Genomic DNA, 11,797 nt, shown 5'->3' with positions numbered 1-11,797 from the left:
TTGATATGCTTGTATGTCAGGTTTTCATTATTTCAGATATTTGTTACTGAAAATTCGAATCCAGTATTTACGCAATTTGCAATGGCATGACAGTAATTTCCATGAAACGAAAAATCAATGTTTGTTTTAAAAAACAAAAGGGCTAAGAGCCCAAGACAGACACGGCCCAACTGAATGTCCGCCCGCAGCCCAGCCCAACCCGTGCGATCGAGTCGATCAAGCAAAGCCTCCAGACCTGATCTCCCAAGTCGTACCGTGACCGTGTGGCCTCCTCCCCTCCGTCTCGTCCCCGACCCCCGCACCGCTGAACCCTAGTCCCCGGCGGCGACCTTGCGGCCTCCGCTCCGCTGCGCTCCGGCTGGTAAGCATGCTCACTCCCCGTCTCCTTCCCCTCCCCGGTTCGCTATCTTCTTAGATTCCACGCCTGCAGCGTGCGTCGATTAGGTTCATGGGCGGTGGGGTGTCTCAGGGATTCGTCGTGTGGTGCACCGGCGTCTGCTCCCCCGTGCGCCTAGTCTCCAAGGTGAGACCCAGGTACCTGCCCCACCCCCCCTTCCCGGCTGCGCGTGCCTGCTCGCCTCCTCCCCTCCGCGGCGGCGGCGCACCTCCTCCTCCGGAGCCACCGATACGCCGGTCCCTTCTTCCTCCCATCTCATGCTCCTGCCCCCGTAGATCGCCGCCACCGCCAATCGGTTTTTTCGGCTGTTTCTGTTTTTTGCCTCGCCCAGTGAGTCCTAATCGGCTCGGTGTTTGATCTGCAGGTGCACGCATAGTCGAGGAGCTGCTGCGGCCAAGACCAACCGACCATGGCGACCCGTAAGTTTCGTTTTTATTTCCTCCGTGTCATATTTCTGGTTGCGAGTTTTGTGCCTAGGTGCTTGGTATGTCGTTTGTGTTGGCGGTGCTCTAATCTTTGTTTTAAGGTCATTATATGGCGTGTTAGTATCGTCGATGATTGATGATTAATAGACTCAGTAGCTATCATTTCATGATTTATGCAGCTTATCCGAGGCAGGATATGAATCTTGGGTTTCAAGTTGCACTTGATTAGCCGATATTATTTTTGTCTTGGCTAATCCGTGTTTTGGGTGGGAATTTAGAGTTGGATGATAGGGTTGCTTCCAGTTTGCTCTCTGTCTACATACTGGTGAAGGCTAGTTTGTAGTTTTTAGAATCAGTATTTCGACAATATCACAGTCATATTGCAATAGTTGGATGTGCTAGTGTGAGAAACTGTTCTGTTCATTGTTTTTATACATGTTTTGTTCTCTTTTGTTTTTTTTCACAATGAAAAAAGGATAAAAGATACAGTTCTTTTATTAGTCTAAATAAATATGGGTGGTTAACCTTTCACCCTGCTGCTCATGAAATCTGTGTTTTCAATTCCTTATCTGCAACTTGTGGCATGCGGACTCTTTCAGGTATTCAGTTTGAGAACAACTGTGAAGTTGGTGTTTTCTCCAAGCTGACAAATGCTTACTGTCTGGTAGCGATTGGAGGGTCAGAGAACTTCTACAGGTTAGTACCACATATTTCTTTCAGACTTGACATTTGAGTTATTGAGCTACTTGGGTGGAAGTAGATGACATGCTAACTCTATCAGTGTGTTCTTCTAATGTTTTCCAGTGCCTTTGAGGCTGAGCTTGCAGATGCCATTCCTGTGGTCAAGACCTCTATTGGTGGCACCAGAATAATTGGTCGACTCTGTGTTGGTTAATATCTGAAACTTGGCTTTGCTATCTGGTCTGTTCTCTACTAGACTTCACCTTCCCTTTCACTTTGTTTGCACAGGAAACAAGAATGGACTTCTATTGCCACATACTACAACTGACCAAGGTAAGCATTTGCTTTATGCTGTTGCTGTGAATGTTTGCTACATCTGTTGTTAATGCTTATGTACGGCTGGTTATTAGGAATCTGATCTTATTACCCCAGATGTTTTCAAATGTACGGTGTTATTTCCATTTTGTATTGTTCACTTCCGTCCATGTTTTATTTCTCTAGTTTATGGCACTTTTTTTTTTTAAATGCATGTGCTAGGAAATGCTAGTTTTCTATCAGCATTCACCTTCAAAATGATTTTAATACATAAGGATAGTATAAGTAGCACTAGGTTTCTCAAAATAGTGTATAAACCACTTACCATGTGGCACAAATATGCTGCCTTGTTTGCATGTGTTCTTGTAAACACTCAGATTTATATTGTTTACCTGCACTTAGCTAGTTTCCATAGATAATCTTTAGGCTTTTTATATTCGTACCATTAGGGAGTTATAATGGCTCCAGCTTGGTAACTGCATGGCCATGCTGCTGCTTGCAAATCTGCAATGACTAGAGTTCTAGTTTTGTTCTTCCAAATGTATATCTCTTTGTCTCTACCTTATCTAAGTGACAAAGAAAACGGTGAGGATAGGTGGGAACTCAACTATCCTGTCAGCTGGGTTGTATAGGTTGTGATATAGTATCCCGGTTTGCCATGAATTATCTATACTTATGTCCTCCCTGTGCTTTGGAACTCTTGTAGAGCTTCAGCATTTGAGGAACTGTTTGCCTGATCAAGTGGTGGTTCAGCGTATTGATGAGAGGTTGTCTGCCCTTGGCAATTGCATAGCCTGCAATGACCATGTTGCGCTTACACACCCTGACCTTGACAAGGTAATACCTATTTATTCTATTGGCAGCCCCTGAAACTTTGCACTTCCTCAATTACCTCCAGCTAAAATCTTTGTGCTAATGAATTCAACAGGAGACTGAGGAGTTTATTGCAGATGTGCTTGGTGTCGAGGTGTTTAGGCAGACTATTGCTGGAAATATCCTTGTGGGGAGTTACTGTGCCTTCTCTAACAGGGGTGGCTTGGTACGTAAACTGTTAGCTACATTTCCATTCCATCCATTCTCTTCTGCTTGCAAATGTTCTATTTAGTGAACGATACATTTATGCAGGTTCATCCTCATACATCCGTTGAAGACCTTGACGAGCTCTCCACGCTCCTGCAAGTCCCTCTTGTTGCTGGAACTGTGAACAGAGGCAGCGAGGTCATTGCTGCAGGCATGACAGTGAACGACTGGACTGCCTTTTGTGGCTCGGACACGACGGCCACTGAGCTCTCAGTCATTGAGAGCGTCTTCAAGCTGAGGGAAGGGCAGCCCACTGCGATTGTGGAGGACATGAGGAAGTCTCTGATAGACAGTTATGTGTAACTTATGCCAGCAGATGTGGGTCTCAAGTATTACCTGTGCTAAGATGTATTGCAAGCTGTACTTGAGTTGTCTGTAGCACAACATAACCCTATGATAAATGTTCGTGGTGTATCTGTGGTTTCAGAATCCTAGACTTTAAAGTTGAAGCTCGTGCTATATCAGTGAAAAGAGGCCACTCGTTTTTGTTAAGTTTTGTTTCGGCATGGATGTTTTACGCTTCTTGATTGATAAATAGCCTAGGAAGTGAAAATTTGCTTACATTCATTGGCCCTGAAATCATTTGCTTATGCAGATATACATGACTTTCTAGTCTAGAAATCTAAGTGTTTTGTAGCCTCACATATTTCACATTGCACAACCAGGTCGGGTTGCATCACTCTACATCTTTAGGTTGGAGTGCTCTGGGTTGGTTTTGAGCCTAGCTTTACTTCCCTTTTTGTTTTGCTTGCCTTATCACTGAAAGCTACTCCATCGGTTACAAGTTACTCTTCCCATTCTAAATTATAAGACATTTATTTTTTTTCTATACATGTAGTTTTTCTATGCACTTAGATATACATTATATCAAGGCAGACAGTGAAAGCAATATTTCTACAAAAAATCAAAATGTCATAATTTGAAATGGATGAAGTATAAGTCATTCTAGCTTTTCCTATGTATATAATAAAAGCTATGTATCTAGATATAGTGTATATCTAGATAAAATCTATGTAGCTAAAAAAGATAAAACGATCTATTAATTTGAAATGGAGAAAGTACCTTCTATTTCTCTGTGTCTATATATCTAGAAAAGTCAGAACGACTTATAATTAGAAATGGAGGAAATACTTTTCTTTCTCTATGCGTAGCTTTTTCTATAATTAATGTCAGGAACATTTTTCTCATTATTATAAGATAAGATAGAATACTTTGGTAATGAAATAGGATAGCTAGAACAACAATGCCAAATATCTACAATACCTAAATAAAAGAATCCCACTAGAGGATTTTTCTGCGATTTCGTGAAGCCACGTCACCTTGGTCCACTTACCTGTCTTAAAGTAATCATCGCCGTCAGCCTCTTCAGCTTCATTCCAATCTATTGGTAACTGATCATAGTGCTAAAAATACCGCCACCAACTCACTCTACCACTAGGCCATCAATAGTCTTTTTTGTCTTCGCGCCAGAAAGCTGAAACAGATATGGCCATTAGCCTTCCAACGCTATATATTTAAATAGAAATGCTATATAACACACGTGTATTTTAGCACTAAAAAACACATGAATTTTTAGTCCATTGTATTGTTGTCTGCGTTCGTCTGCCAAGCCGTGGTCGTGTCAGGTCTGCGTCCCAGTCTTGTCGGAGGTGACGGTGGTGCAGCTTCCTGGTCCCTAGCGCGAGGCAGGTGGTGATAACGGCGGGCAGGCCAGTGGTCGTGTCCGGTCTGTGTCCCAGTCTTGTCGGAGCAGATGACGGTGGTGCAGCTTCCTGGTTCCGAGCGCGAGGCAGGTGGTGATGACCTTGTCCTCTTGTCCTTGCACAAAAAAATTGTTTATTGTGATATGTGGATTTGTAGATCTGTGATCTTATGATTGTCTAGGAGGATGAAAGTTGTTGGATCTTAATTCTATGGTGTAAAAAAATTCATGTGTTGAAACTGCATAAAACACATGGTTGTTGGGTAGATAGACTCTTATTTAAATGGCTGGACGGGGCGCAAATCCCCCCTTAGCAATCGATGATTGTGGCCTCCCCCGGCCTCCCACCAGCGAATGGTAGAGGCGACCTCCAAGAAGCGAGCTGGGCCGCAGGTGCCTACAAGCTACAGGGGCCATGCGGCGGGCGATTTTTTTTTCTAGGAGAATAGTTGAAACAAACAAACAACGCGCTTCTAACGAGCGCCGAAGAAGGTTGACCTAACACAGCTGAAGCTGGATCATTCTAGCAAAAGACCTCAAGTTTCAATATTACATAAAAGAAAACAACTAATATCGACGTAGCTTTGTGACCTAGGAGGTGGCCTTGCGTCTTCGCGGTTGTCTGGACGATGCCTTTCCAATGGCCGGAAAGAGATTGTCCAGCGCATCAGCTTCGGACGCAGTGAGGTTGCCGTTGAAGAGCCTTTCAGATGTCTCCAACTCCGAAGCAGATGGCGCAGATGAACCCTTGGTGTAGCCTATACGCTGCATGATCAACATCTCACTTTGTGAAGCTGGCACTGGGGAGAGGCTCTGAGCCGTCAATCATCTGCTCCGCCACGACAGCACCGGCTTAGCAGGAGGCTGCTTTGGAGGTTCGCGAATCAACGTAGAGTCCCTCTTACGCGTGACATTGTTGATGAAACTGTCGAGTCATCATTTAGCGGAGTCATCGTTGTCCACGACCTGATGGGTAGCCCCCGGTGGCGAAGTGGGAGGGCCATCCACCGTGAGGTCGATTGTGTGTATTCGACGATAGGGTGCCGGGGTGGTGTCCGCAGCTTGCGGTGGGCGATTGAGAAAGCCATGGCGAGGTCGCTGGTGGCGACGCATGCAGGAGGTGCATAGATCCGAGGAGAGTAGGGGCAGCGGCAGTAGGAGCAAAGGCGCGGAGCCGGCAACACGCAGCAGCAGTCTGGAATGACAGCGGTTGGGAGGATAGTGCAGGTCCCGCAGCTGAACTAGGTCGGATGCGGTATTATATGTTGAGAAACGAATAGCTGCGTGTATACTGCTATCACCCACCTCTGGCGAACAAATGGCCACAGTACGAACAAATGGTTCGTGTGATTTAAAACTGCCCAATAAATTCACTTCGATTCTGCTTAAATTTCTTGATCCAATTGAACCATCGCCGCAAACTCATGCGGAAGACATACACTGCTACAAATCTCCGTAGCTTCATGACTCATGCATCGTGTGGAGGTAAAGAACTAAACACACGTACTTGTTCGATAGGATAGGATAGCTAGCCCATATGTAAGCAAAGGTCACGATTGTTTTACACAAGCACAGGCAGTGCAGGCAACTGCTGCAGAAACAGATCATATCATCGGTTACTGATCAATAATTACATCCTTTATTTATGTTTGTCAAGTATACAAGCAGTGACCATAAGATGAATTAACTTGTCATCACCTGATTTCATGGTAAAATCTCTGGTACCTACACAAAGCTAAGCAAAGCTACACTTGACGCCTGAAGCTTTAGTTAGCAAGCACACATATACGCTGGTGGTGGACTGCCAGGGCAGCTGCAGCTTGGCGCTCGAACACAATGCTCGCTGAGGCGCTGAATCACCATAACTTTTGTTATTATAAGCAATGAAGCAAAGGAAACGATTAGCTCACGCAGTGCACGAAATTAAGCAGATGCATGAACATTACATTATCATCCTTGATGCTTTGCTAGCTTGTCAGCTTTACAAGCAGATCTAGACGATAGATACTTGTCACCGTGTGATGCATGGTGATATTGGTAAATCTCTACAGCTAGGGAAATTAAGCTACACATTGATGCACAAAAACTTGCGTGCAGCTTTAACCAGAACACACACGGCAGCTAGCTAGTTCTAGCTACTAGCCCTGTCAACACATAAGATACGGAGGAAGCTGGAGGAGGGGATCTGATCCTTGAAGAAGACCGCTGCATGCTGTGTTCGACGAACTCGTCGGCGCGCAGCTGCTCCATGGAATACGTGCTGTTGCCATGCCGCCGCTCCACTCGCCGCAGTACATCGTCTCTGGGCCGGGGCCCAGCCCGAGCATATCCTCGAACGTGGCTTCCGCCACCACGGGCACCACCTGACCGCACGGCATCTGGTTGAACTCGCCGCCTTGCTCATGCCGCCGCTGCAATCGCGCTCTACATCGATCGACGTCGTCTCCGGGCCGGGCATATCTTCAACGGTGGCTTCGGCCACCACGGGCACCACCGGACCACACGGTAGCCGGATGAACTCGACGTCGTGCTTCGCCTCGGAGATTGGCTGCTGCAGTCCCCCGTCGTCCCTGCTCCAACGACTCATCAGCTCGCAACATGCACTCGTCGTCGACGTAGAAGTTGAAGTCGCCGCCTGGGCCTGCTGGCTGCTGCACGGCAACCTCCTGCACGTCTGCTTGTGGCTGATACCGATAGTTGGCCATCGGATAATAGGCGGTTTCCTGCTGCACCTGTTCTTGCTGCTGGATCGACTTGGCTGGCGGCGCCTCGGGGTGCTCACCGCCACCGGCCTTCCTATTCTTGGCTGTCTGCTTGGACGAGATCGAGGCGTTCTTGCTGGAGGATGACGCTGCCAACGCCGACTTCCCTTTTCGTGCGAGGCGAGCGGTAGACCTTGCAGAGCACGTAGTTGCTGCTGTCCGCGGCGGCTTCGTCTTGTTTCTTGTCGGCGGCGACGAAGTCGTATTCCACCATTCACCACCCCATCCTGTCGATCGATCGAGAGGAGGGCTCCGTCTTGCGGCCGTAGGAGAAGGTGCTGCTCGTGCCGCCACCGGATCCCTGGACGTCCTTGCTTCTTATCTCCGAGTGCCAGCTCCTGCCGCCGCCGCCGGTGACGGCGCGCTGCCTGTACCCGCTGAGCTTGCCTCGCGTGTTTGTGAACTTCTTGGCGTGGAAGAAGTACCAGATCCTGCTGTAGCCGTCGTCTTCGACACTGGTTCCCGGCACGGGCTCTAGATCAGCGACGAGAATCTCGGGAGGAGCCGCGCAGACGTCGACGCGGTGGACGAAGTGGACGTCGTCGCCTCTGGCGCGGAGGCGGCGCAGGAGGGCGATGGAAGCCTTATTGTCGGTGGGACTGCGATCTTGGTTGAAAGCCATGTCGCCGAGATGTAGCGCTGCCGATGGATCGGCGACGATCGACCCTTTGGGTGCATGTGGAGGCGTATGTGCGTGCGTGAAGCCGTGAAGGTGAACAACGCGCACGTTGGCGGTCGGCAGAGGTCTTATATAGGCCAGGCCGACCGACGCATGGATGCGATCTTGTTTTGCCGCTCTTCTATTTCGATTCATTTCGTGCGTGGTGTCCGATCGATGGATTTAGCTTGTTTTTACCGCGAGAAAATAGGGCGCCCGCCTCCGATCCCGTTGGTCCTAGCTAGAATGGCGCACCGGCGCCACCGCCATTCCGTGCCCCAAGCAAGGTCGCCCTCGCCCGCCGTGTTGGGCTGTTGGCTGGGGCGCTGGCGGAGTGGCACTCCGGTCAGCCTGCCAGCCAGGGCTCCGCGCGCACGGTGGGCTGGCCATGGCGAGCTCGCTTGAGCTTGCGCGTGCCTTGGTGATTCGATTCGATCGATCACATGCATGTACGCCAAAACCAAGTGCGGGATGATAAATTCATGAGGTTCGGCTGGTGTTTGAATCTTGATTGAGCTGAGGAGCCGGACGAGGGGGCCGGTGAGGCATGCTGGTTGATCGAGTCAGGCCTCAGGCCAGGGTGGATTCCTCCCTCCTCTTCTGTACGTCCAGTGTTGCACTGACAGTGGTTGTGGTGAACACCACAATGCAAGCAGAAGGGGATTCAAATTCAAACACGACGAGCAAGTTTGAAAACCACGGTTAGTCAGTGGTGATGATGCTCTAGTCTAGTTATACAAATTCTTGTGTTGCCCAATGATGTATAATTTCGGTCCAAGGAATACATATTATTCAAGATGAATCATTTTATATCAATAATAAGAACTAAGCAATTAAATAAAACAAAAAAGAGGATTAAAAAAATAATACTCCTTATATTTCTTTTCCTAGCTAGGAAAATAAAACTCCACGTAGATTTGAATGCCATGTAATCAGGTTTCTCTCACAAATCAAAGTCCTTTTGTTTTCCTAGGGTTTTCATACAAAACAATATGACACATCCTCTTTCTCGTCAAAGATTTCTGTAGGAAGGTTTTCCCAAAAAAATTCCTATAAAAAATTATTTCCCTATCGTTTACTTAGCCTTTATCTGGCGTTTCGGCCAACCGCTGCGCACCCATCGTTTCATGAGGCTGACGTTGACGGTTGGTCAAGTATGAGTTCGTCGTCGTCATGATGACCAGGTGGCAGACACTTGCATATGGGAAACTACGGTCAGGCCTAAAAAAACAGTTTTTTTTTGTAATAGTACATACACGCTTAAACTTTTGATGCTTTTTTTTCTCTCGTTATTGATTCTAGTATTGATAAAAATATGTCATAAATAATCCCTCTCCCAACCCACACACAAAAAAAATATCATCAAACCAAAATTCCAAATTCCCTTTTCCGGAGGCAGATGGTTTTCGTTACCAAATTAGCAATCCACATGTGATGACTAATTAATTGATTGTATCAAGAATTGATGAATGTTTAACGGGAGCTGTTATTTCTTAAATGCCTGATTTTTAAAGTTCTTTTCGGGCGATGAATAGTAGCCATTAGATCTTAAATCCAACCATGCAGAAAACCAACAGTATACATGTACTTTCTCTTCCCCTCGACCTTTCTCTCAATCCTTTATTTCAGGCATCTATACTGTAGGAAACGTGATATTTAATAGTTTCTTACTAGGTTATCACTGCAGGCACGGCCCTAGGCTATCTCCAACCGTGCGTACCCAAACCAGATACCCATTCCCGGATTTAAGTTCCGCACAGTGAATGAGTCCCGCACCCATTACATACGTTCTCCAACAGTGAATGAGTCCCGCACCCATTACATACGTTCTCCAACAGCCGATGCAAAAAAAAAAAAAAATCCTCCCCTGCTCCCTCTCCGCTCGATCCCTCTCTTCTCTTCTTCTCTCCCCCAGGCGAGGCGCGGCTCCTCCCCGCCCCTCCGCTTCCGCGCCTCCTCCTCTGCCTCCGCGCCGCCCCAAGCCGACCGCCGCTCCCCCCAGCCGGCGCCGTCGCGCCCCATCCTCCTCCCTCTACGCGCGCCCCAGCCTCCTCAACATGGAGCGCGAGCACGCCTCCCGGATCTGGCCCGCGCGGCCGCATGCTCGGAGCGTCGGCGGCTCCTCGGCGCGGTCGCGCCGGCCGCGCTCCTCTCCGCGCCGGCGGCTCCCCGCCGCGGGCCTGCCTGGACGCGCAGGCCGCGCCCGCCGTGAACCCGCCTTGCCCCACTCCCTGCCTTGCCCCTCCGACCGCGCCCCGCCGTCGACCCGTCTGGAAGCGCCGGCGGCTCCCCGCCGCGGGCTCGCCGAGCCGAGCCGGCCGCGCCTCGCCGGGATCCACCGGGCGTCAGAGATTTGCGTCTTCTCCCTGGAAGACGCTTATTTGCCTCTCGTTTCGGGCGGTATGCAAAATGGGTAATCTCTTTGCGTGCTCCGTTGGACCGCGTTTCCTGATACGCAAAACACTGTGTAGTACTCATTTTGCGTCTGGGTAACGTTATTGGGGACAGCCAGCACGTTTGCAGTGGCAAATTTCTCGCTCACGTCCAATTGCTCGGCGGAGACACCGTCCGGCAAGCGCCACTCAAACGCGTGCAGCAGGGACGCCAACATGAGCGGCACGACGCGCTCTGCCATGGGCAGGCCGGGACTCTGCCTCCTGCCGGCCCCGAACGGGATGAACTCGAACTCCTTCCCTCTGAACCCCATCTCCTGCTCCCTGTCCAAGAACCGCTCCGGGATGAACTCGTCCGGCCTCTCCCACGCCGCCGGATCTCGCATGATCGACCAAGCAAGGAATATGACGGTGCAGCCCTTGGGCACGGCGCCGTAGCCTCCGATCTCGACGGCGTAGCCTCTGATCCCGCCGACAAAAGACGTCGAACATGATGGTCGTCACGTTGTCACGAGTGATCTTCCCCGCGGACAGGAGCTCCAGAAGGGCCGCCGTGCAGGTCGAGGAGGTTGCCGACGAGCGGGAGCGGCCTGGGGCCCGGCGGCAGCCGTCGTCGGCTGCTGCTGCCGCCGGAGCGTGGCCGTAGTATGCTGGTCAGGTAGTAGAGGAGCGGCACGGTGATCAGAGCACACAGCAACCAGTGCTCGCGCTCCATTTTCGTCTATGGCGTCGGCGTGGGCGAGCAGGAGGAGGGGTCTGTCTATTTATATCCATTTTATGTGCCGCGCACCTTGGCAGCAGCAGCAGCAGTCGTGGAAGCAAAGATCGGAATCGTAGTTGGCTCGTAGAGCAGTTGCTTTTTCGACAGGTCATGCTTATCGCGAGATACAGTGTGAGTGTGATTGAAGAAGACTCGAGCTGTTTGTTTTTTTTCTTGTTTTTGATTTGAAACAAGGCTGGAGCTATTTTGTACGCAGACGCCATACCCCCCGCTAGCAGCTTCCGCTTTCAAGTCGTCCAGCACCAGCCCCCATCACTGCGCAAAATCGACGGACGATCAGGTTCCGTGGACAAGTTTCCCAACAACCCGCTCTCAGGTGGGAGAAACATTAAAGCCGAAGCCAGAGTGTTTATGGCCTGCAGCGGCAGAATGAAAACGGTACGGATATTTTCCGACCGTATTCGAAACCGAATCCGTTTAGAGGGGTTAAGTTCTGTCCGTATCTGAGTCTGGATATCCAACATCCGATATCGTATCCGTATCCGAATACTCAAATCGCATATTTATGATGTCGATATTCAATCGTATCCTATCCGACATAGTTGACACTATCCGTATTCGAATCCGAATCCGGACAGAAATATGAAAACAAATGTAATATCG

The 11,797-nt window shown here is 49.3% G+C and overlaps 1 protein-coding gene across 2 annotated transcripts; it reads left to right on the top strand.

Moving 5' to 3' along the window:
• Nucleotides 1-216: 216 nt before the first annotated feature.
• LOC136473209 (eukaryotic translation initiation factor 6-2) lies at nt 217-3,390 on the top strand. 2 transcript variants are annotated; one of them, XM_066470890.1, is made up of 9 exons: nt 230-361; nt 431-523; nt 762-816; nt 1,422-1,518; nt 1,627-1,712; nt 1,792-1,836; nt 2,525-2,655; nt 2,747-2,857; nt 2,944-3,390. In XM_066470890.1, exons 3-9 carry the CDS (start codon nt 807-809, stop codon nt 3,199-3,201), a joined length of 738 nt encoding a protein of 245 aa, XP_066326987.1. In that variant the 5' UTR covers nt 230-361; nt 431-523; nt 762-806; the 3' UTR covers nt 3,202-3,390. The 2 variants fall into 2 exon arrangements, with proteins under 2 accessions (XP_066326986.1, XP_066326987.1); XM_066470889.1 differs by lacking the exon at nt 431-523 and having other exon boundaries at nt 217-361.
• The last annotated feature ends 8,407 nt before the right edge of the window (nt 3,391-11,797 follow it).

The sequence above is a fragment of the Miscanthus floridulus genome, chromosome 8, assembly GCF_019320115.1.
Source record: "Miscanthus floridulus cultivar M001 chromosome 8, ASM1932011v1, whole genome shotgun sequence".
Taxonomy (NCBI): domain Eukaryota; kingdom Viridiplantae; phylum Streptophyta; class Magnoliopsida; order Poales; family Poaceae; genus Miscanthus; species Miscanthus floridulus.
This window is presented reverse-complemented; position numbering and strand designations above follow the sequence as displayed.

Excerpts from the sequence above, each read along its gene's own strand:
- LOC136473209 (XM_066470889.1), top strand. Across the intron at positions 1,519-1,626 it reads GGGTCAGAGAACTTCTACAG|TGCCTTTGAGGCTGAGCTTG; the intron begins GTTAGTACCACA and ends AATGTTTTCCAG. Across the intron at positions 2,656-2,746 it reads CACACCCTGACCTTGACAAG|GAGACTGAGGAGTTTATTGC; the intron begins GTAATACCTATT and ends TGAATTCAACAG.